This window comes from Anguilla rostrata, chromosome 3 (assembly GCF_018555375.3).
Source record: "Anguilla rostrata isolate EN2019 chromosome 3, ASM1855537v3, whole genome shotgun sequence".
NCBI classification, from domain to species: Eukaryota; Metazoa; Chordata; class Actinopteri; order Anguilliformes; family Anguillidae; genus Anguilla; species Anguilla rostrata.
In genome coordinates this window covers 37017323-37040971 of record NC_057935.1, presented here as the reverse complement: position 1 = coordinate 37040971, position 23649 = coordinate 37017323, and the positions used below count along the sequence as shown (strand labels likewise).

At 40.9% G+C, this 23649-nt stretch overlaps 1 protein-coding gene across 1 annotated transcript in view; it reads right to left on the bottom strand.

Annotated features, from left to right (window-relative positions):
- The window catches only part of pkp4 (plakophilin 4), an 89651-nt gene that overhangs the window by 49867 nt on the left and 16135 nt on the right, over window positions 1-23649 (bottom strand). The window contains exons 3-4 of the mRNA XM_064327389.1: window positions 9396-9508; window positions 4091-4125 (exon numbers count right to left, since the gene is read on the bottom strand). Coding sequence (XP_064183459.1) covers window positions 4091-4125; window positions 9396-9508 — 148 coding nt within the window. The remainder of the gene's footprint in view (window positions 1-4090; window positions 4126-9395; window positions 9509-23649) is intronic.

The window sequence follows — 23649 nt, the reverse complement described above, 5'->3', positions numbered from 1 at the left end:
ATTTCCTTTGATTGTGGCATAGTGTTGCTTGTAGAACCGTTGTGGTGACTACTTCACTCTGATGGCAAGGGGCAATATGAGTGAGATTTAGATTCAACAGGGCTGGCTGCAATCAAGCCTAGCTGTGCTCAATCAGCTGAATCTAATTATCAATTAGATTTGGTTAATTGGTTGATTGAGTAACTATGGGGGTATTGATAAGGGTGTTTGATAACGGCCTTCATTAAATAAATTATATAATCATTTTAAAAATGTGTTTTGTGTTCACTCAGTTGCCCTTTGTCTAATATTACATTTTGTCAAAACATCTGAAACCATTCAGAGTGACAAATACCAGGAAGGGGGCAAGTACAATGAAAAAAGCATTTTATTTTCCTTTGATTACCATATAAACTTGTGTTTAAACAATGAAAGGTGCTCAAGCACACTGAAAATGCTTGAATAGAAAGTGTTAAAATGCACTCAACAGCAGTTTGTAAAATGTCCAGTAAAATTCACTCGGGTAATGGCGGTAACAGAGACAACCCATTACTTCACAACAGCAAGAAGGGCAGAAAGCATTGGCACAAATAAAAAAGCTCCTTTTTCTAAACGAGACAGGCTAGTAAAGTCACCTGCTACTCATCCTGCCAAAGAGCTGAAAGTGTAGCTAGTTATTCAGAGGACCATGCAGTCTTGGAGAAAGATGGAGCTTGTGAAGTAGCTCATGTTTACAGCTGGACAGGTATGGCCCAGTAGTAACAAACCTAATGCACTCATCCCTAGCATTTAAAGAGGCAGTTTTCACCTGGTCTGCACTACTCTTAAATAAAGCCAAATAACTTTGTGGCAACACACAGCAGAGGCATGTATGAAGGCAGTATTTGGGTACAAGAGTACCAGAATGACTAAATGATCAAAAGCTATGAAATATGTGAGGAATTATTAAAGGTACACGCATCTAGATAATAAATAAATAAATAAATAAATAAATAAATAAATAAATAAATAAATAAATAAATAAATAAATAAATAAATAAATAAATAAATAAATAAATAAATAAATAAATAAAAAGAACGTTATAATTTACTTGCTCAACTACCCATTTCACAAAATCCACATCTGCTAGTGGAAAAATTATGGTACATGGTTCATCGCAAACGTGTTTGGCACAATCAGAAAAAAATGTACATATAGCTACAGCAAAAGCTGTCAAATTCAACAAGGGTGTTTAAACTTTCTATAGAAAGACTACTTCTCACATTGAAAATTAAATTTTCCAGTTTGCCATACTTGCCATTGTGAAAATTTTTATTTGAATAGGCACCAATATTAGGATAATGAGGTATTATACGACAAAGGGATGTTGTTTTCAAAAGGACAGTTGGGAGTTCTAATCTGACAATTTAAATGGCCTTGGCAGAAAGCGAACTGGACACCCTGCAGAGCTGGCTGTTAATTTAACCTGGCTTAAACCTACAAACCAGGGCTCATTTTAAAGCTAAGGGTACGGTCAAATTCACCCTGCTGCTTGATTGACTTGTAAGGACACTAATCGCTGCTCAGACAACCAGGACTATCTAGCCCCCAGAAACTGATCCCAGATCATTGGGTTTGCTCCTTTGGAATGTTCTCGGCAGAGATGTATCAGATTGAATTTAAAATACCATTGGAGATTGAATGGAAATAGCTGTACTAAATGAGTATTGTACCTTATCGAACCTGTGTTTTGTAGTTGTTCCAATGACCATGACATGCACTTTTGTATGTCGCTTTGGATAAAAATGTCTGCTAAATAAATGTAATGTAATGAAATGTAATGAATATGAACAGAGCTATTTTAGATTACAAAAACTTTCAATGTGGCACTGGCATAGGATGCCACCTTTCCAACTAGTCAGTTTGTAAAATGTCTGCCCTGCTAGAGCTGCCCCAGTCAACTGTAAATGCTGTTACTGTGAAGTGAAAACATCTAGGAGCAGCAATAGCTCAGCCTTGAAGCAGTACACCACACAAGCTTACAGAATGCGACTTCTGAGTGCTGAAGCGTGTAAAAATGATCTGTCCTCCGTTTCAACACTCATTACCGAGTTCCAGATTGCCTCTAGAAGCAACGTCAGCACAAAAACTGTTTGTTGGGTGCTTCAAGAAATGGGTTTCCATGGCCGAGCAGCCACACACAAGCCTAAGATCATCATGCGCAATGTCAAGTGTCCACTGGCGGTCGAATTTGAGTGAATGACTGAACCAGTCAAGAATTTTCCTGTTTTTGGCTTTGAAAAACTCCTTTGTTGCTTTTGCAGTATGTCTGGGATCATTGTCATGCAGTAGGAAGAAACGCTGTCCAATGAGTTTGGTTGAACTTAAGCAGATAAAATGCTTCTGTACACTTCAGAAGAAGACAAGTGAGCCAATACCTGTGGCAGCCTTACATGCCGAGACCATAATACCCCCACCACCATGATTCACATACGATGATAATGGGGGGAGGGGGTGATTTGGATCTTGGGCAATTCATTTTGCCCTCCGCACTTTGTTCTTGCCATCACTCTGATAAAAGTGAATCTTGGTCACATTTGTCCACAAGACTTTTGCAGAACTCTGCAGGTTCTTTTAGGTACTTCTTAGCAAACTGTATCCTGGACATCCTGCACTAGCGGTTAAAAAGGAGTTTTCATCTTGCAGTGTAGCCTCAGGCCTTGAAAGCAATGGATGGCTATCTTGTCATATCGTCCCCTTTTCAGAGTACTCCATTCTCCACAAAGGCACAAAATCTCCGCTCACTGGTGTAATAAACCATAGAGAAAATGCCTCCATGTGTCAGGCAGCTCAAATTACTTTGCTTTGATTCTGTACTACAATGTAATAATATTTGTCACATGAAAACAAATTTCACAAACTGTTCTTCAAGTGAGAAACTATAAATCGATTTTTAATTTTTGAGATAAATTTTTGATGTGTCCCGCAGCTTTAGACCTCAGTAAAAGCTTCTCAGTATTAAATTAAACTTCATATAGCATTTAAGGTTTTTCAAAGACTCCACATCTTCCCACAGAAAGTATTGTATGTAGTTTAGGAATGGTTTTTGATAATGAATTATGCATTTACTCAAACATAATTAAAAGTACAATATGCAAAAATGGTACTGGTAAATGGGCACAAGTAAATAAAATGTATTTACTATTAATTATTACAGAGATATTTATTGATCATCAAACTGTTTATTTCTACCCAATCTTCTGAGAATTCAGTGATAGCAGATGTAATCCAGCTGCTAATGCAAACTTAACAAGGCCAAGGAGTAAACCAAGTAGATTAGACTGAGGAAAATAATGCTCATTTCAATGAAGTTGTAAAAGATTTCAGTAAAGTAAATTTGAATGTGTCAGAAAGACTGGATATTTTCTTTGGACACATTATAAAATACTTGACAACCATTTTGGTAGCAGATCATGGATGCAATACAGATGGTAAAAGAAAACCAGAGATGTAAATACCTACAGTATATGTGTGAAGTGTGAAGATCAATAAGTCACAGGCTAAGTCTGTCATGTACAGATTTTTGTCAAAGTGCTTTTAATGGAAAGCACACAGATATAAATCCATTAGTAAATTCCACTCCCAGGGGAGCAGGTCATTGTATAAGTATATGTATAGCCCCGTGAAGATTACCCCATTATACATGAAAAGTAATACAACTATGTTGAAAATACAGAAATTCTGCAGGTCCATATGTGCCTGTTTTGTATAATTACAAATATTTCAGGACAAAAATAGAACATACCTATTGGTTTCATAACACTATTAGCTATGCACTAGTGCACACAGCGAATATATAATTTCAATCCCCAGACCTGAAATCACTCGGGGATCGAGTGACATACTGCATGAAGCTCAATTATCTGTTGCTGGCTCTACCTTTAGATTTTACAATTCTTGTTATTGTCATTATATTGTTTTTCATCGTTTTTGTTGCTTTTATGAACATTATCGTCATCTCCACTACAGTATTTGTTGCTACTGGCGATAAGGACCCATGCAGAACAGCACAGTGTCAGTCCTATGGCAGTGTGTAGCACTGTAGCATCCTGCAGCATGCAGACACTGTACCTGCAGATCTCCAGTTGTAGGACTTCTCAGACGAGCTGTGGGAACAGGAAAAGGGAGGTTAGCAGGTCAGCAGGAGAGTAAAACCAAACAGGGCTCAACCTGTACGCAAAAAACTGGTACACTGGTTCTGGAGAGATTCCAGATTTCAACGATAAGAACACGTACAGGTGTAGGTGTACACGTAGGTGTATAGAATACTATATAGAAAATGTCCACAGTATGTGTTCTAAAATTGTTTGTAAAAAAGAAAAGAAAAACTACCATGTAAATTCAAGTGAACTGTATACAGCAAATTAAACAATATGAGCCTTCTGTCCAAGTGTCTCCACCAACAGTGGTAGCGAGAAATGTTCATGAATAATAGATAAGCATCTTTCTATACTGATGCCAAATATAGAAACGGTTACATACACTGTAATTTAAGCAAACCAATCAAAACAAATTAAGGTGTTCATCATATTTGTATAATATATAGCCCTTTTTAAAACAAAGAGCTGCTGAATGTTAATGAGGCCTGGTTTCATATCTTGTGGCAAAAAATAAAAAAATTAATGAGTTTTTCTATAATCTCCCCAATGCCTGTTCTCTCAGCTTGTGTAATTTGGTCTTGAGAAATACATTTTTTGAGAACAATTGGAAAGGTCACGAAAACCAATTCATCCTCAGGCCCGTACCAACTGAAAAAAGAGAAAACATAAAACCTATCGATCTTGTGCGAACATGACAATGTGGCACCTATAATACAACTCACAGATCGAACGCCGCAAAAAGCTCCAAAATATTACAAAACTGAGCGCTGGGAGAGGAGCTTGTCTTTTGAACAGAACTCCCATATAACAAAGCAGGCATAAATTTAGCATGCATCACAGCTCATTTGATAAATGCTCAACCTGCTGTGATGCAGGGCACAGTGAATAAAGGAGGAGAGAGATGGATGGTGAGGTCAGAGCTGTCGGCCCCCAAACCGACGGGATGTACGCGGGCGGGCGGGAGGCTACCGTTCACGCATAAGAGAAACAATAGCGAGAGAGAGTCTGGACGCCAGCCTAGCACTGCTGCAGCGGGAGAGATGTGAAGCCGGACTGATGAGCTGGGCCACACTCCAGAATACAGGCTTCAATCAGACAGGGATCCAGATTCCATTATATCCTCCAAAGATGGAGCGCTTCAAATTTCTCCACCTCCGCCGCTGACCTCGGTAGTTTTTTTTTGGGTTTGTAGTCTCCGTTTTTCTTCTCTCCCCTGATTCGGAACGCCCCGTCGCAATCACTTCAGGACGGCCCGTCGGATTTGCGAGGGCGCCCGTTGGGCACTCGCTCCTTTAAAGCGTGCGAGCGGCGGCCGCTTCTCACTCCGTGACCCGCCAGCTGGCTCATCTGCCGTCAGATCGAGAGGAGGGGCCGCTATCGCGCCATGCCCCGCTGCCTGAAACCATCTCCTGGGGCAACGCCACGGCCAATTAAGCGCCATCCCTCAGGAGTCACAGTCGGCTTAGTTTTTAAGATTCCCGATTCGTGGTTACAAAGGTCGCGTAACGTCCTCACTCTTTTGCTGTCAAGTAGCTTATAAGTGTTCCTGTCTGAGCCGTTCAAGCAAAAACATCAAAAGGATACACAAAATAGCAGGAGGTTGCATGTATTTGTTCATCAGACTACAACACATCAAAGGTTGAAAGTAAGATGGTACAGGTAGATATACAAGGACAATAGAAACATACTGACAAGACACCACACTTGGTATAAGCCTGCTGTGTGCATCCATAACAACAAACATGATATGCTAATTATGCTAAAAAGCATCTGAGGGCAATTTAACATATTGTCACGGTGACTGCTGTGTCACAGTGACTGCTGTGTACTTTACTAGCAGAAATCTGTGCAATGTGCAAACACAAATGTTTGAAGGAAGCAATAAAAAGGTAGCGGTCATGAAACCAATAAAGAAAAAAAATCTATAAGCATTAAAAAGGTTTCTTATCTAGTTTACTTTTAAATACTCAACACAAATAAACTGTTGGCTGTATCAATCTCCCAAAACAAGCACACTGCAACTCAGTGAACTCAATCCAATTCTTCCATTTATACATTTCCCAGCATCCAATAAGGGTAGCTGAGTTACCATGACAATATTAATCTAAAAGCACTTGGTCTAAAATCAAGTATAACCAGAAAAATACCAAAGTGCACTGCCCTTGCTCTGCATTGTAGTGCTGTGTTCTGATTGGCCACTTGTATTGGTCTTCAGTGGTTCTGTGTGGGCCTTTAGAATGGTCATTTGTACTTTTGCTAAATTTCTGGAGGTATGCCTGACCTTATGTTTTTCAGAAAATAACAGGTCAGCTGTCCCTTACAACACCTACATTTACATTTTTCTGAGTAGGACACAGAATGATGATGCTGTGGCAATGTACTGTGTGCTGAAGTACACCACAGTTCACCTTTCAGTGCTGCAGATGAGGCCGAAATTTCAATTCATTCTAACGTGCTGCGCCGAAACATGATTAAATGTCAGCTCTTTCAATTTTGAAACCCTCATTCATCACGAAATGACTAAATTTAGCTATTATCAAAACTATTTTCTGTGCTTTTAGCCAGTTGTGTAAAGTTCTCCACAGTAATGCGCTGAAGCGCAGTACAAAAGCACTTGGCCCTGGGAGCAGAGTGTGGAAATCACAGCGAGTCGCTAACAGACCAGTCCTTGTGTAAATCAAGGCCAAAGTTGGGGATACTCAAATCTGGCCCGCGAGGTCAGTAGTACAGCGAGCTCTCTTTTATACCTCATAGTTAATTACTGATTGATCAATTTAACTCAGCTGGTGTCCCAGGTTTGAATCTGTCCTCATTAGAGGGGAGGAATGAAAACTAACAGCAGTGCCGGCATTGTGGGCCAGGTTTGAGTATCCCTGGTCTAGGTTAAGAAAATGTCAATGAAAAAATCAATTCCTGAATGAAAGCCACATTCAGGTCCCTCATAATTAGGGCTGATGTAGTAATTCAGCTTAATGGGAAAGTTGTCAGGGTATAACGCCACGCAGAGACTACCGGACATGTTCAGGCAGGGCTAGGGTTTCAAAGGCAGTGTAAACAGAGGACATGTCACAACCTGTGGGGTGTTTCGCAGAAACTGCACCTGCACCTGCACCTATACCTGCGCAGGGTCAGCAGAACTTAAACTGTCAAGTGACAGTTGAGCATCGCACCCTCCCTACACCATGCCAAAACATCTCCCGCCTCTTCAATTTCTGCTCCCATCCTTCCTGTGGATTACATTTTGCCATATTTTATTCATTAACCTCATGGGTCCAAATATACTTCAGCAAACAAGGGGCTGTTTGCTTTCTGGAGTTTTTGTATTATTTCAGTTTTTTTTCATGTTTTCAAATGGCCGAGACAGTTTTGTGTGTGGCATTGGATATAGCCTATTTTTGGTCTGACAATCTGCTGGGTTTTACAAAGGCCATTTTTCAGGGCCTTAGTGCATTCATGGTCTAAAACAAGAAAATACACTTCAGGTAATGCGAAAAGCACTCACATCTGCAGTATGTGTGTGATTATGGTCATTTACTTCAAATTACATTTAATTGTGCTTTTAGTTGAACTTATTTTAACCAGTTTTTCCTATGGCGCATGCTGTGTTGAGACAGTGCTCAAGCAAAGAAGTACCACTACAACACGAAAGCAGACAGTTATAATTATGAATGCACTTTCTAAAAATACTGTGCATACAGTACCCAAAAAGTATGGTAGAGTGCAATTTCTTATTTTTGCTTTATACTTAAGGCATTTGGATTTGAAATCAAAAGATGAACATTAGACAAAAGTACAGATAACCAGCTTTTATTTCACAGTATTTACATGTGTATGTTTTACCATTTTACAGATTGGAAAAATAACTTTTGATTTCCGTTCTGAGGCTGAACAAATGACAAAAATGAACAGAATCACGCTGGCAGAATATCATTTAACAGCTCTATATAGTGAACGAGGGCAGACCCAAAGGAATTAAGTGATAGTGATGAGGACAACGGCACTATGTGTAGACAAATTCAACGAAAGCACAAAGAAAATCGGACTGTTGTTGAACATGCAGCAGACGACAAAAGGGCCTAGTTCTAATTTGCTGCAACACAGCCCACGCTCAGCTCAACCACATTAAAGAACAATAAAAACCAGAGAACAATCACTGTCATTTCACTGTCAATCACAGCAAAATGTGATATTTTGTCATTTGATAGAAGTACTTGTTACTTATGCCTGTAATGTAATGTAATGTAATGCAAATTGAATTTAAATGAATGCACCACAATGGGGTGGTTATATAAAAGAAGTCTGAGTAGTTAAAATAGCGACCTCAGTGTTGGGAGGAGATAACTACAGGTTACAAAAGAAGTTCAAAACTTATTCTGGCCCCACTCATGACACATAATCAAAGGGCACAAATGAGTGCTGTAGAAAGGGCTTCAGGTATTTTTATTACTTGTAAGGATTTTATTAAAACACACATTTGAGAAAGTCTTTATAGGTCTGCAAACTCTCTCACACCAGGCACAAACTGTTTAAAAATTCAGAAATGATTTAAGGCTCTGAATCTGCCATCACAATTATCCCGTATTTCTTCCAAGAGCAGCGCGATAAGCAATGTTTAAAACGGACGAAAACGAGGGCGGCCAACCTAAACTCAGGGAGAAAGCCGGGCAATTTCCACTGAATTCTGCCCACATGCATCTCTGAGGCGGCAGGCTGACAGATTTGTGATGAAGAGGAGTCGGTGGAGCGTGAAGAGCGGGGTGCTTCCACGCCAGCCGGTAAAGAGTCTGAAAAACGAGCGGGGCCACGGTACCGCCCCTCAATGTACGTACGTCGCGTCAAATCCCGCCATTTAAACAAACGCATTCACCCCGCGCCTGTTCACTACTGCACTTGAAATAAGAGTGATCTGTAGTAAAGGTGGAGGGAAAAAAAGTCCTTTCCTTTAAATGAAAGGATTGCAGTGATGCACTGGATCTGAATATTCAATCTGTTCCTCGGCGGAGAAAATGCCACCTTCGCCATCTTCATCTCGCCCGCCTGACTAGAAAATTACAGCCGCAGACACCAATTTACGCAGCCGAGCCAATTTAATGCGCCGCATTACCGGCGTGCCATCTACTGCCTTTAACCCCATTAAAGAAGCGTGTCCCTTTATTCCAGCTACATCATTACTCCGAACGGCACAACAGGAACGCGGCCAGGTGGCTATACGCGCGCGGCGCGGGGCCGCAGGTGGCCGGCGTCTTTGTGCGGCGGCGTTCGAGGCGTCCCCGTACCTGCCGCTGGCGGCGCCGGGCGACTCCGACCCCAGGCGACATCGTTCCAGCTGGCTGGCCACAATCTGCCGCTCCACCTCCAGCTCTCTAGTCAGCCGCTCGAACTGGAGCTCCTATGGAAAGAAAGAAAGGGGGGGAGGGGGGGATAAGGGGGGTGTCAGGAAATAACGATGTGTAAAATGGTAATGATGATCGTGGTGATCAAAGGGAGCATAATGAGAGCAGCGGTTTTAGAGCTCCGAAAATATATCAAAGCCGTTCTGTCATCGTCAAATCAACCAGCCACTCTCCATGTAATTTCACAACTATTTCACTGTAAACCTATTAGTTCTTTACTGTTTCGGATGCAAAAAGCGATGCATAGACACAACACAGACGCACACACAAACACACACACAAACGTACAAACAAACACAGACAGACACACAAACGCGCACACACACACATATAGACAGACACACACACAGGCACACACAGACACAAACAAGCACAGACAGACATGCACACACACACACACACACACACAGACACAAACAAGCACAGACAGACATGCACACGCACACACACACATACACAGACACACACACAGGCACACAGACACAGACAGACACGCACACTCCACAGGGCCAGTTCGTGACACAGTGGCTAGCACACTCAGTGCCCCTAAACATTCTGAGATGTGAGGAGCCTCTCTGCGAGCCAATCAGGGCTCACGCCACACGAGGACCTCTCAGAACTCCCGCGGTTTGAAGAAGGGAGGCCATGTCTGCTCATACCTCTCCACCCCTCTTCTCAGCTCCTTAAGGTGCTGCTGTTGGGATAGTAACAGGTCTCCTGGTTGCTAACCGCCCCCCCCCCCTCCTCTGCTTCCCAAGAGAAAAGCCTACTGCAGAGACAGGTAAATGGAGTGCCTGTTCTGGAGATGTTTAGCTCCACCAGTTCCACAGGAAGTCATAACACTCAGGCCGTCTCTCCTTGACATTCTGGGAAGAGGGAGCGGAGATTGGAGCCCTTAAAAAAGCAGCATTCTCCATTTCATCTTTTCATTCCTCTTCTGTCTGAGAGCTCACCCAACAGTGGTCAGCACACGTCCATCCTGTGGGTCACCCGCTGCCTTAAAGCCACAGCGCATCGCGCTCCAGTCCCGCTGAACTAGTTTTCTGCTTCAGAAACAAGGTGTTTATTTTACTTCATGTCACAAATTCGGCTTATTCTCAGTTGACCTAACCCGTTTTATATTTGTTCAAAGAAAAAACAGAGAAGAAGGGGGGAAAAAAACATCTATCCTCAATGAAAAAATGATGACAGTCGAGGCAACGTATTTTTCTGGTTAAGTTAAACTTTTCTGTGGAGCTTCCAGTTTCCTATGGCTTGAAATGATTCCACCACCGACCCTAAAAAGCTTCCAGAACATTTGGTTTACTGGGCCATTCAGCACAGTATGCATTCTCCAGCACCGAAGGCTTAAACTACACAGCCCATCAGCACACACAATAACCCAGCAGACCTTCAGCAACATCAGATTTTCAGCACAGCAACACCCCCGCAACAGTCAAACACTGCAGTAAAAATTTAAAAAAATGCCCGTATGACAGCTGTGGACTTTACATGTCTATAACACAAGAGTGTTTACAATAAATTGAATGTGCTGATAGCCGTTTAGCATCGTTTTGAAAACCTGTTCACTAACAAGCATAGAAGCAGACTTCCTATCATTACATAAATCCTTTTTATTATGAATATGAAACAAAGACATATAGAAAAAAAAGCACAGATTGTGTGTTATAATGTGCTAGGTTATCAAAATATGAAATGACAGCAAACCAGGATTAGAATTTTCAAGTTCAATTACTGGGGGGAAAAAAATGATAAAGAGGAAGACTTAGCACACCGCTGTAGTAAACAGCAATGAAAAGCAGGACTTTATGACGGCGGCGGCTGATTGCTTTGGTAATCAGACATTGGCATCAAAGAAAACAAAGCCAGGCCATTAGCGCCAGCAGCAAGCGATGTGCTCGGCAGGAGCTGGAGGAGGAGACGGCCGGCATTACGCAGACGCAGAGGTGCCTTGTGCACAACAGCAGCCGGGGAGCCAAAACATCATTTCCCATCCGCTAAGCGGGATTGTGGAAGCGCGGAGCTTAACTCGCCCGCGAAACAAATCTACATACAGTGGACCCGGCCCCTCGGGATTTAAGTCTCCGAGGAGATGAGTGTGGAGTAGAGTTACAGATAACCTCCAACCCCCGTTTGCTCTGATTGGTTGCAGCATAAAAAGCTTCTTATACATCTGGATATGCACTGTAGATGTCGGCGTTCAGATAAACATTTATTACTGCTTTAATGTTATTAGTCAGAACTGTGCACTTTCACAAAGTCTAAAATCATGAGCAAACTGGGATTTTTTCCTTCGTTCTTCACCCCACTTCAAAATGGCAAAACAACTAAACTTAAATTTTGTTTGTTCATTGAAATGCCTTTCTACAAACAATCCAACTGCCCTGCTAATTAAAGAAACATTTCAAAATTCAAAAGTAATTAAATGTTTTCAAACTTAGCAGGGATGAAATCCCCCTTGTAAACTCAAATTAGAAAAACTTTAAATTCAGACAGTTTTTTAATGTGTGGGAAAAAAAGTTCAAGCTGTTAATGCTGGAGTCTATTTTTATTTGTTAGCAAATGACAGAAAATAGAGGCACTTATAGCACTTTCCAAGAAAAGCAGCCCCTTTTCACCCACCCCTCTGACCACAAAAACAAACTGCTCTGCACCCAACCATCTGGCTCGGTAAAATGTAAAAACTTCCTAACTGAAGTCTACACCAACGCAGCAGCTTCTGGCTCAAACTTCTCCACCTTTAGTCGGGAAAGTGCTGTGGCCCTTGTAATGATCAGCAGGTGACAGCCTGTGGCTAAAACTGCCCAGCCTGTTCCTCACAGAATCTGCAATTCCAGCAGTGACCATGAACGCATTTTCCCTCTGTCAGCCTTTTCATGACCTTATAACCAGCCTGTGAAAACAGTGTTTCCCTTACTTCAGGTGACCTATTGGATTCCATAAAAAAGGACAGTGGTGGGCGGGTGTTTATGCACATAACACTAAGGTATTTGTTTGTTCATACACTAAACTGTTCTTTTTTAGGAATTTAGAAATCGGAATGGTCAGTCTTTTACCTTCCCGCAGTGACAGTAGGTAAGAAAATTTCATTCGAGCAGCATGGTACTGACAAAATACAGAAAAAAACACACAAACAACTTATTTTGAATGTGTTTTTTTTCCTTTTACAGGTACCTATTTAACGCACTAGTGAGTTCCCACCCGCACAAGGCCAAAGAGGAAAAAGCGAAAAAGGAGGACAAGATTTCAGCTTTTTGTTTTGCACCCGTTTTGCTCTTTTTGTCTCCCTCTTATTTTTCCTCAGGAACTCTTGGCTACTCAAATTCGGCCGATGCTGATATGTATGAAGAGCGGGGTGCTTCCGTTAATAATCTGTATGCATGTACAAGCCTGCTGTTTTAGGCCCATGTAAAGCCACACCTGTTACAACTATCAAACATAATATCACTCTCCCATAACATTGTTATGAAACATGGACCACATGCCTACTCTTTTTTCTTTTTTACCAAATACCTTTATACCAAGCCCCAGCCAGCCATGACAAATATGGTCACTCAAAAAACACATACCTTATTAAGGATACCATGATCAAGCTTAATAATTTGTTCGCAGTGCTTGTTAAGGATGCGGTTTACGTAATATTCTCAAAAATGGAATATTCTATGCCCTTTCAAGATGGATTTACCTGCCAACTAAAAGGCCACCAGGATACAAAAGTTCATGTTCCTCATTAAAACGTATGAAGACGAACCTTACTCACTTGGCATTTGAAATGCATCTGACATTTTGATGGATGAAAATAATTGTATGAAAATAACGAATAGCGTCTCTTTACCATGGGAAATGCACCTTTTGTTAGTCTCTATGGCTAAAATCATGGACAAAGTGACTGCACTGTAAATTGGACTTCAAAGAAACTTCATAAAACTGTAAAAAGACTTCAGATAAAATTCTAATACGATTATTTTGCTTGTGAAGTGGTTGACTCGACAGAATCTCTGAAAAGTATGATGCTCGTTACAGTATGTTCTTTAGCAAATGACAGGATAAGGATTGCTCAGTCAAACCAAAAGATAACAACACCTGCAGAGGGTCTTCTATCACCTACAGTAGGAGTCTGCCCAGATCCATTGTACTGCACATTTTCTAGCTAACTAGATTGCTACAAAGCAGGAACTTCGCCAAGATAGCAAACAATTATAATTAATTACACGAATGCCTTAGCCTAACTTTATTTTTAATTCATCCATGTCAAGAGCGATCATAAAAATAATTGAGTTTACACGTTTCTGTTGTGCAGAACTATCGCATATTGTGAATAAGGTCTAAAGCATAGAGATACCAGCTCTACCATATTCTACATTGTATTACAGTGCTTCCAATGCAATAAGTCTTTATATCAGGGGAACAAATGCATTTTAACTAAGTAGGAGACAAGTGGCTTCAAGGCCATAGCATTCACCTTTACGTCATACAGAGACATGCTCTCAAGACCAGTACACACTTGTTAGCATAGCTTTTGGTGCTTGGCAACCAAGCTCAATGGAAAAAAATTATTATTATTACTATTTTTCCAAGAGATGTCACATTTTTTGATTAGGCTAAAATTTATGTCATATATAAATTGTCAGTATTTTGACAACATGTCAACATTGCCATGGTGCCCAATGTCTCTGGGCAATGTGACCTTCAGAACAATTTCCCCAAGTCAATAGCTTTCAGTACCACTCATCATTCATCTGACATTATGTACATTCATTAAGAAGAGAATTTAAGGCAGGCCAAGACCCTTTCCCACATCAAATATGTGACAGCATATTTAGCTTCACTCATTCAATGAACTATATTTTTAGACATTCTATACAGATCAACTCTTATATGTACCCCTATGTACATATACTGCTCTGGATAAGAGTGACTGGTAAATGACTAAATGTAAATAAGACTGAGGTAATTTAGTGGAATTGGATGCATCTGTCAAGTGGGGAAAGAGCGAGCATTTATTAAGACTAATGACCAATCTCATCAGGAAAACTGCAGCGGTAATTACCATCAAATTGGGTGACACTTCATTCAGAGCAAGAGGCATTTCAGTCCTTTCATGGCATCCCAGAATCCTTTTGGTGGAAGGATGACACAGGGGAAGAATAACCAGCCAGCCTGTCCCAGCCACACGATCTGATAGGGCCAACTCATTAGCTGGGTTCACATCACGACTCATCCTGGGGCTACCGCATACTCCCTGACTCCTGACACTGACCATCGAAACAGGGCGCACGCCCCTGTTCAGCGACCAGTAAAAATAAAATAGTTGACACACTTGAACCTCAATTTCATAAACCGTGCACTTGGCTTGAACGCCAGTCCTCCTGCTGTGTCCGTTTGGCAGAGCTCCACCTCCACATTTGCACACCATCACAAGACCAGGCAAGCCCGCACTCAAACTCCCACAGCACAGCCACTCGTGGGACGGACCCAGAGCCGTTTGCATCTGACTGGCAGCTGTTACGAGACAGCAGAGGAGGAATGGTACAACAGGATTAAACTTGCCGACCAAATCTAAACGCAAGGTGGCCTTAAAACGCTTCTATTGTGGAAAGGTATAACATCAGTCATTGGTTGACAATTGGCTTTACTAATGGATTAAATGGAAAACTGGGTGAACTGCTGAACTGCTTAGAGATGCGGGAAGCAGGAGGCACCGCTTGAGGACTTCCTGTTAGCCCCTAAACGCTAACACACTAATCATGGCTCTCATTATAGCAGAGATATAAATATCCCAAGTATATGCAAATATGACATCATCAAGGAGATTACTCTAGTGCAGTGTAGCAGGTGCCTACACCAGTTTCACAGACCTGATTCAACTGCGTGAAACGCCTTCATCGGTATGGATATTGCCAGGATATCGGCACAGCTTTTCTTTGATTTTACATTGTGTACAGGCAATGCTCAGATATTAGTGATATTTATTAGGGGTGTGAATCTGTCCCCCTCAGAAGATTCAATACGCATCTTGATACAGATACACTTACAAACGCAACAATTCAATTGGAGTCAGCTTCAATTTGACACAATTTGATTTGGCTCTGCTTCAGTTCAGTTTAGCTCCCATTCAATTCAGTTCAGACGTGACGATATTCAAGTTGACATGTTCATTTTAAATGTCTTTTTTTAATGTGTTATCTATGTTATTTGTTAAATTTATTTATTCTATATCATGCAAATCATGAAGTCTAAACGTTAGACAATTAAGTTACTGTTAAAGAGCATTATAAATGTAAAAGTTTTCCCCAACTGTAGATTTAAAGTTGTTCAGCAAGTTGGACATTTTGTGTCTTTCCAATATTTTCTATTTTCTTAGGTACTACTAAAACGCTGGAGTTCTGTGGTTGGAGTGAAACAAAAGCGTAGGCCTAAACAAAAATGAAAAAGCTAGTTAGCTTGGCAAGCTTCAACGTGTTTACAAAAAAAGCAAAGGTGCCAAATACTTATTCCACATTATCAAACAGCGTCAAGTTCAAATTGTCTAATGTTGGCTTGGGGCAAGTTGCTTTTTGCCGATTTTCCTGGTGCAATATGCCATGGTCTGTGTACGGTCGACATATACCTCATCTGCCATATGTATTATCGCCATAGGCCATTTACTGTTTGTATACTGTTCCCATTATACGCCATGTGAATGCTGTCATCAACATATTCCAATAACAGATGTACTGTCAACATAATAATCCCATTAATAAATGATCTCATAATTACATTTGGAGTGCATCTTTGCATGTTGTGGGTCCAGAGTGCAAACAATTGGTCACATTTTGCAGCCATTTTACTTCACAGCGGCATGAAACTTTTCAGTTGATTGCAGCTATAGCAGCTGCTTCTTACAAACAGCAACACACATTTACCAACATCATAGGACAGTAAGCCACCTTCAAAAGATGATGTTTTTACTATGGTTATTTCTTTTATTGACTTTTCAGAATTAGGTCAAAAAAAGATGTAAAATTAAAGGAACCAGTACTTTATATATTAACACTATATTAAAAGAACGGTTAACTTCCTGTGGTTTTTTTTTTATTAGTTCAGTTTTAGTATTTCTTATTGATTGGCCCAGACAGTTTTTATGATCAGTGAAGGATATTTTAGATATTTATAGCAATAGACTTGCTGTTTTACAATGACAGGTAAAGGGCATTTGGGGGTTCTTGGTATAAAGTAAAAAAAAATACCCTTCGTGAAACTCCAAAGCGACTTGAACAGCAACAGTAGATTTCAAGAGGCTGTATAAACAAGTAGATTATTTTTATAGTGTTTATTCTCAATTACATATCAGCTGGTGTGTCTTTCCTTGAGCACAGCGACTTGTGTGCACCACAGAACAACATGGGAGGAATGAGACTAGCACACCGCTACATATAAAGGGTAACACCCCCAAAGTGGTAAAAAGCAGTATTATTATCACTTTGCCCTTGTGTACTTCAGCACAATGTCTATACAATAAAAACTATTTGTATTTTCTAAACATCTCAGAAACTTTTGTCTTTTGGGGGATGCTCCCCTTTTTATTTTGCGGGTGCGAGTCCCTTTCCTTCCATGTGGTATTTAGCACTTTTTAGGGTACTTAAGCACTCGTGATAACGTTTCAGGATTCACTTCCTGTATGGAAAATAATATTAGACATACATTTCTGAAGAATAAATCTGGTAATATACACAAGTAAAACCTCTGGAGGCACAGTGCTGTTGCACAAGCTGTTTTGCAGTTATTTGAAGTTTATTTTCTTACTTTAGACCACAAAACCCTCATTTCTTTATACATGGCAATGTAAAGTCAGCAGGTTGTCAGAAAGTTATCTAAACATCTAAAATATTCTTCATCGCAAAAAACTGGGCCAATTGAAAACTTACACTAAAACTGAAATATCAAAAAATCCCAAGAAAGAGAATTCTCATTACAATGCTATTAATGTTTGATGGATACAATTTTAAAATATTACTTTGGAAGGTTTTTTTTTTTATATACCGGAGACTTAGCCCCATCCCCTATAAATGACTTTAAAATGCAGAAGTTTACCTTAGATTAATTAATTTTGGATGTGCATTAATGAGCAATTCAGACAGTAATTCATGTTGGTGGGTAACCCAAGATGCACTGAAAAACAAAAACAAAAATGTAGTAGTTGATTTCATGGTTGACATGTGAAAAACTATATAAGATGACATCCTTATACACAAGAAAAACGAGTCCCATCTGGTGGGGGTTGATAAGTAACATCCACTGACTGGATAAAACTGAGCTTGTAAAACACATGGGTAAAAGTTAAGTCAGAATAGAGCACATTCTCGTTACAAGTGTCGATCATGAGGAAAATGACTTTTCTCTGAAATAGTGGGATGAATTGACAAAAGAAACAGCTGTCATTATTTCCAACACGTGTCTCTTATTTAAAAAACTAGAAATACCGCCTCGCGGTTGTATGCCTCCGCCAACCAGTAGCCAGCGTTCTGTTTTTCGTGGTGATGTGCTGGGGTGGTGGTATCAAGGCTTGGAGGTCAGCAGTCTCAACAAGCTGTTAAGGAAGGCCAGCTACGTGATCAGGTTGAAACTGGACAGTGTGGAGGCAGTGGCGGAGAAGAGGACAAGTGTGTATTTGAGTTATGACCAAAAACGTGTTTTGTGGGGTCACAGTGATATGAAAAAACTTGTCATTTATCAACTCGGTGACAGAATATTCCAACAGAATGTGGTGTAGGTTCTTCTAATTGCTGAGAACAATTTTTACACAAAACAGACAGAAGAGCCTTGTTCTTAAAACATAGTGAGATCTGAAAGGAAATCCATGGTAGGAATGAGGCTTGATATGAAAACTGTCTGTACCCTCTGTAGTACTGCTACATTACAATATGCTGAAATGCACTGCCAATTCACTTAAAATCCATAGGACAAAGCAACTTGAGAGTGACAGAATTTGATAAAAGGATGAACAACAGAATTAGACGCCATCTGCCAGAGGAAGCCATGCACAGATGCCACCTTGTCTCCTGGTCCATGAGTCTCCTCTGAGAGAGTTTAGACAAGTCAAAAAGCTGTCAGCCCTTCAGAAAGACAGCTACTAAGATCTGACAGTGAAATACCTATTTAAGATGGAGTACTTTTATTTAAATCATTTAAAAAGTAACACTTGATCATGGAGCTGTGATCAACACTATCTACTGCATCACTGTTCCATTCATCCATATATGTGCATAATATGCAGTGCATATTCAGCATTTAGACAGATATTGGCTCTGTACTAAAGTGCATAGGATTTTAAATGAAACAATGAATATGAAGTGCAGACTATCAGAATTCATTTGCAGGTATTTACATTCATAACAGGTGAGCCACGTAGGAATTACAGCCATTTCTTTTCTTGCTGCAGTCACAATGCTCAGCCACAAATCTCTCTTTCCCGATGATGGCATTCAGCTACAGTTCCGTCTCGACGGCAGCTTGTTCAACCTGTCAGCTGCAAGCTCTCACCAAGTGTGACATCAATATCATCCACAAGCTGCAGTATGCAGACGCCTGTGCCCTCCCAGTTCACTCCCCCTCTGCCCCATAAAAAGCACTGGACATCGTGTCTGTTGTCTATCACTCACTGAGCCTACAGGTAAACACCCAAAAAACAAAGATCATGGTCCAGCAGCAGTCTCCAAACACCCAACACCCTCAGTTTACCATAGCCGATATGCCTCTCAAGGTTGTCGTATCAATAAAGCCTCAGTGGCTCGCGGCCACCTGCGCTCCAGGGTGTTTGAAAATAACAACCTGAAGACAACTACAAAGGTGGCGGTCTACCAAGCAGTGTGCCTCTCCACACTACTGTATGGTGCAGAGGCCTGGAATTTACCACTCTCACATAAAGACATCTGGAGGCCTTTCACATACGATGCCTCCAGAAAGTCTACAATGTCACCTGGGCTGACCGTGCCCAAATGTTGACAACCTCCAGAAAACAAACACCATCAGAATATAGCAACCCCAACAAATGCCATCTCCGCTGGGTACCGCAACAAGTCTTACAGGGTCAGCTGCTCGCAGCCAACAGAAGACCAGGAGGGCAAGAACTCTCAAAAACTATTTTGAAGAAGTGCAACATCAAGCCCAGTGATCTGGATTGCCCGGCAGTAGACAGGTCATTACAGAGCTCTGTCAGCTCCTCCTCCTCGACACCTTCAAATACAAAAAAAACAAATCAATGGAGAGCCCAGCGGCTGTGGAGGCACCAAACAAATGCACCTCCGCCAACCACAAAACCTCTAACCTGCACTGTCTGGGCCAGGATCTGAGGTTTCAGGATCGGTCTCCACAGCCACATGTAGTGGCATAGGCGGACAGTCCCACTATGCACACATTAGGTGGATACAACGTTATCTTCATTTTTCGATGGAATGCCATAAGCAAGTAAACCTCCATTTTATACATAGACCTCCCATTTGGGGAGACTAAAAGTAATTGGACAACTGGCTGCTCAGCTGTTCCTTAGCCAGCTGTGTGTTGTCACACCACTAGTTCATGCACAAAAAAAGCTAACAAAGGGGCTAGAGTTGATTCTCGACAGGGAATTGCACTTGGAGTCTGCTGTTGTTGTCTCTCAACATGAGGACCAAAGAGGCGTTAAAGCCAGAACAGCAGGACATCATGAGGAGGAAAAATCAGAAGAAATCAATCAGAGGCATAGTCAAATCATAGGATGTTTCAAAATCAACTGTTTGCTACAGTATATTGTTAAGCAAGAACGCACTGGTGAGCTCAAAAATAGAAAACAATTGAGACCACAGAACACCACTGAAGTGGATGACTAAGGAATCATTTAGTCCATTTAGACCAGTTGTGAAGAAAAACTCCTTTTCAACTGCCAAACTGATCAAGATCACTCTCAAGGATGTAGGCATAGATGAGATGAGATGGCAAAGACTACAAAGAAAAGATTGCGCCAGTATAACCTCAGAGGGTTCACGGCAAGGTGCAAACTACTGGTAAGCCTCAAGAACAGAACGGCCAAATCCAAATCTAATTGAACATGCGTTTCACCTGCTGAAGACCAGACTGGAAGCAAAAATCCCCAGAACCGATATTAGGATTATGCAATGTATTATACAATAATAATTACAAAATGACAATTAAAATATTTTTGACATAATACTTAAATGACAAATACAGACTAAATCCTATGATAATACATGCATTATAATAATGATAATAATAATAATAATAATACTAATAATAATAATAATAATTATTATTATTATTAATAATATACATATATCAAGAAACATGCAGAATATCATGGCAGAAAAGACAGTACAAAAACGTGCTTGTTAGGAAGCACAATATTGAGGAATACTAAACAATACCATAAACAAACAAAAAAAACTGTAAAAATGGCAAAACTACCAAAGGTAACTACAAAGCCTCAAATTACCACACCATGTTGTGAGAGCTGAATAGAGGCATTAAGAAGAGTCGGCACATCTGCATTCTGCATGCCACCTGTGCCACTGCAGCGTGTCCTGGCCATTCCTCCTCCTCCCTCCTCTCTAGCAGTGGGGCAGCAGTGTCAGATCACACCATTTAAGCACCTGCGTCCAGCGGCACCGACAGTGAGGACATCAAGGCGAGGAGGCTCACAGCAAAGCAGGCCGCGTTCAAACGCGCGCCTAAGGGCTTCTGGCTCCGTATTGATCCCGGCAGGAACCCGCTTGCTCTCCTCTCAAACAAACCCAGCTCGGGGGAACCGTGGAACACGTAGCCGAATGTGGTCCACGCTTCGGTTTCTCAGCAGTGCACCACTCGCATATAAAAACGTCCATGAAGACCTGTGGCACACATTCACACCCTGCCTGAAAATTCACTTGCCTGACCGGCAATCAGATCAATTTGTTCACATTTTGCAATCCTTTTCATCACCGCAAAAAAGTATCAGAAATCTTTATCCTCCTCAACTGTTGATGCAAAAATCTTTTGCTCAGAAAATGGATTTTAAAAAATAACAGCTCTGTGCTGCGTAGTGTCCACCAGAATTATTGGCAAGCGCAATTAATATGAGCAAAAAGGGCAGAATTAATTTCAGTTTGTTTATCAAATGTCTTCGATGTGCAGAAAAATCTGAAAATTATATAGTTTAATTGTGATACTATTGATTAGAGGAAAAACATATCTTTACAGCAAAAGGATTTTTATTTTGGAGATATGCATGTCAATTATTGGCATACCTGTGTTTAGTCCTGTAATGTTTGAGGTTGGAGAACAAATGGCAAAAGATGGAGACCATCCCTCCATACAAAATCTATCCAGATCCTGCAGAGTCCTTTGGACTCACTTATGGACTCTCCTCCAGCTCACCCCACTGGTTTTCAATGGGGTTCAGGCCAGTACACTAGGACGGCTATTTGCAAAACCTTGATTCTGTGGTCAGTGAACCATTTTTGTGTAAATTTTGAGGTATGCTTTGAATCACTGCCCTGTTGGAAGCTCCGACCACTACTCACTTTTAGCCTTCTGGCAGAGGCAGCCAGATACTCACCTAAAATTTCCTTGTATTGAGTCAATGATGCCATGAATACTAACAAGCTTTCCAGGGCCATTGGAGGATAAACAGCCCCACGTCACAAATCCTCCACCGTACTTCACAGTGGGCATAAGGCTCTTTTCTGAATAACTATGTCTTTTAGGGTATTTTTTGTCAAATGGCCAAATTTTCATATAGTCTGACTATAACACCCAGTTCCAATCTAAATTCCAGCAACATTTAGCAAACTCCAGGCATTCATATTTGTGGTCTGACAACAGCAGGAGCTTTCAACTGGCAAGCCTTCTAAATAGCTTGTTGGCAATAGAGGGGGTGTCCAATTGTACTTTTGGAGACCTGGCGACCCCAGGATGCAACAAACTTCAGCAATTCCCCAAATGTGATCCTTTAAAAACTTTTTGCCTCTTCCAGACAGGTTCATCACAGCTCCAGTTGCTTTACACTTGCCCTAAAAGTGGAAATCGATATGAAGCTATTTTTGTGTAGCCATTGCCTGATTTATGAAGGTCAACCACCTTTTGTCTCATTTCATTTGAGTGTTCTCTGATTTTCCCCATGTTGACGGATGACTTTGGTCTGGGTGTCAACTCATATTTATATCCCAGTGAAACAGGAAGTTGACAATGGCCACACAATAGTATCTAAAGGCTTGGGTGTGCTTAAAAAGTTAAATATGAATGGGACTTTACACTACATGGCCAAATGTATGCGGACACCTGGCATTCAACATATCATCCAAAACTATGGGCATTAATATAGAATTGGTACACCCTTTGCAGCTATAACAACCTCCACTCTTCAGAGAAGGCTCTATACTAGATGTTGCAGCATTGCTGCAGTGATTTGCTTCCATTCAGCCAGAAGAGCATTAGTGAGGTCGGGCATTGATTGGGCGATTAGACCTGGCTCACAGTTGGCTTTCCAATCGATCCAAAAGGTGTTGGATAGGGTTGGGATCAGGCCTCTGTGCAGGCCAGTCAAGTTATTCCATACCGTTCTCGACAAAACCATAAAAGAAGAAAGGGTCTTCCCCAAACAGTTGGGGAAGCACAGAATTTTCCAGAATGTGACTGCATGCTGTAGCATTAAGATTTGCCTTCACTGGAATTTTTTAACCATAAAAACCAGCCCCAGACCAAGGAGGTGTCTATATACTTATGGTCATACAATGTACTTCAATTAGGTTTTGTTCATAACTATTTTAATCGTTGCCAATAATTGTGACACGCTTTCTTTGAGAAAATATTTCTTTTATGAAGAACCTTTTCTTTGAATAATTTCCCCTAAATTAAAGATGAGATTTTACTCATATTCTGAATGTAAGGTCATGGTGATGAATACAAAGATGTTTTTTTTTTATAGCCTTTTAGCTCATATTTTTCAGGGTTGCCAATAATTCTGGTGAGCACCGTGTATCAGCTTTAATAGACTACACTGAACTGGGCTCAAGGACAAACAAGCTTGCTGGAACTACCTAAAATCAAAGCAATGTCAACCTAGAAAACAAATGTATTTCCAAGCTGCCAAGCAGCCAAACTCTGTCAGGGGCAAACCTCTATGACT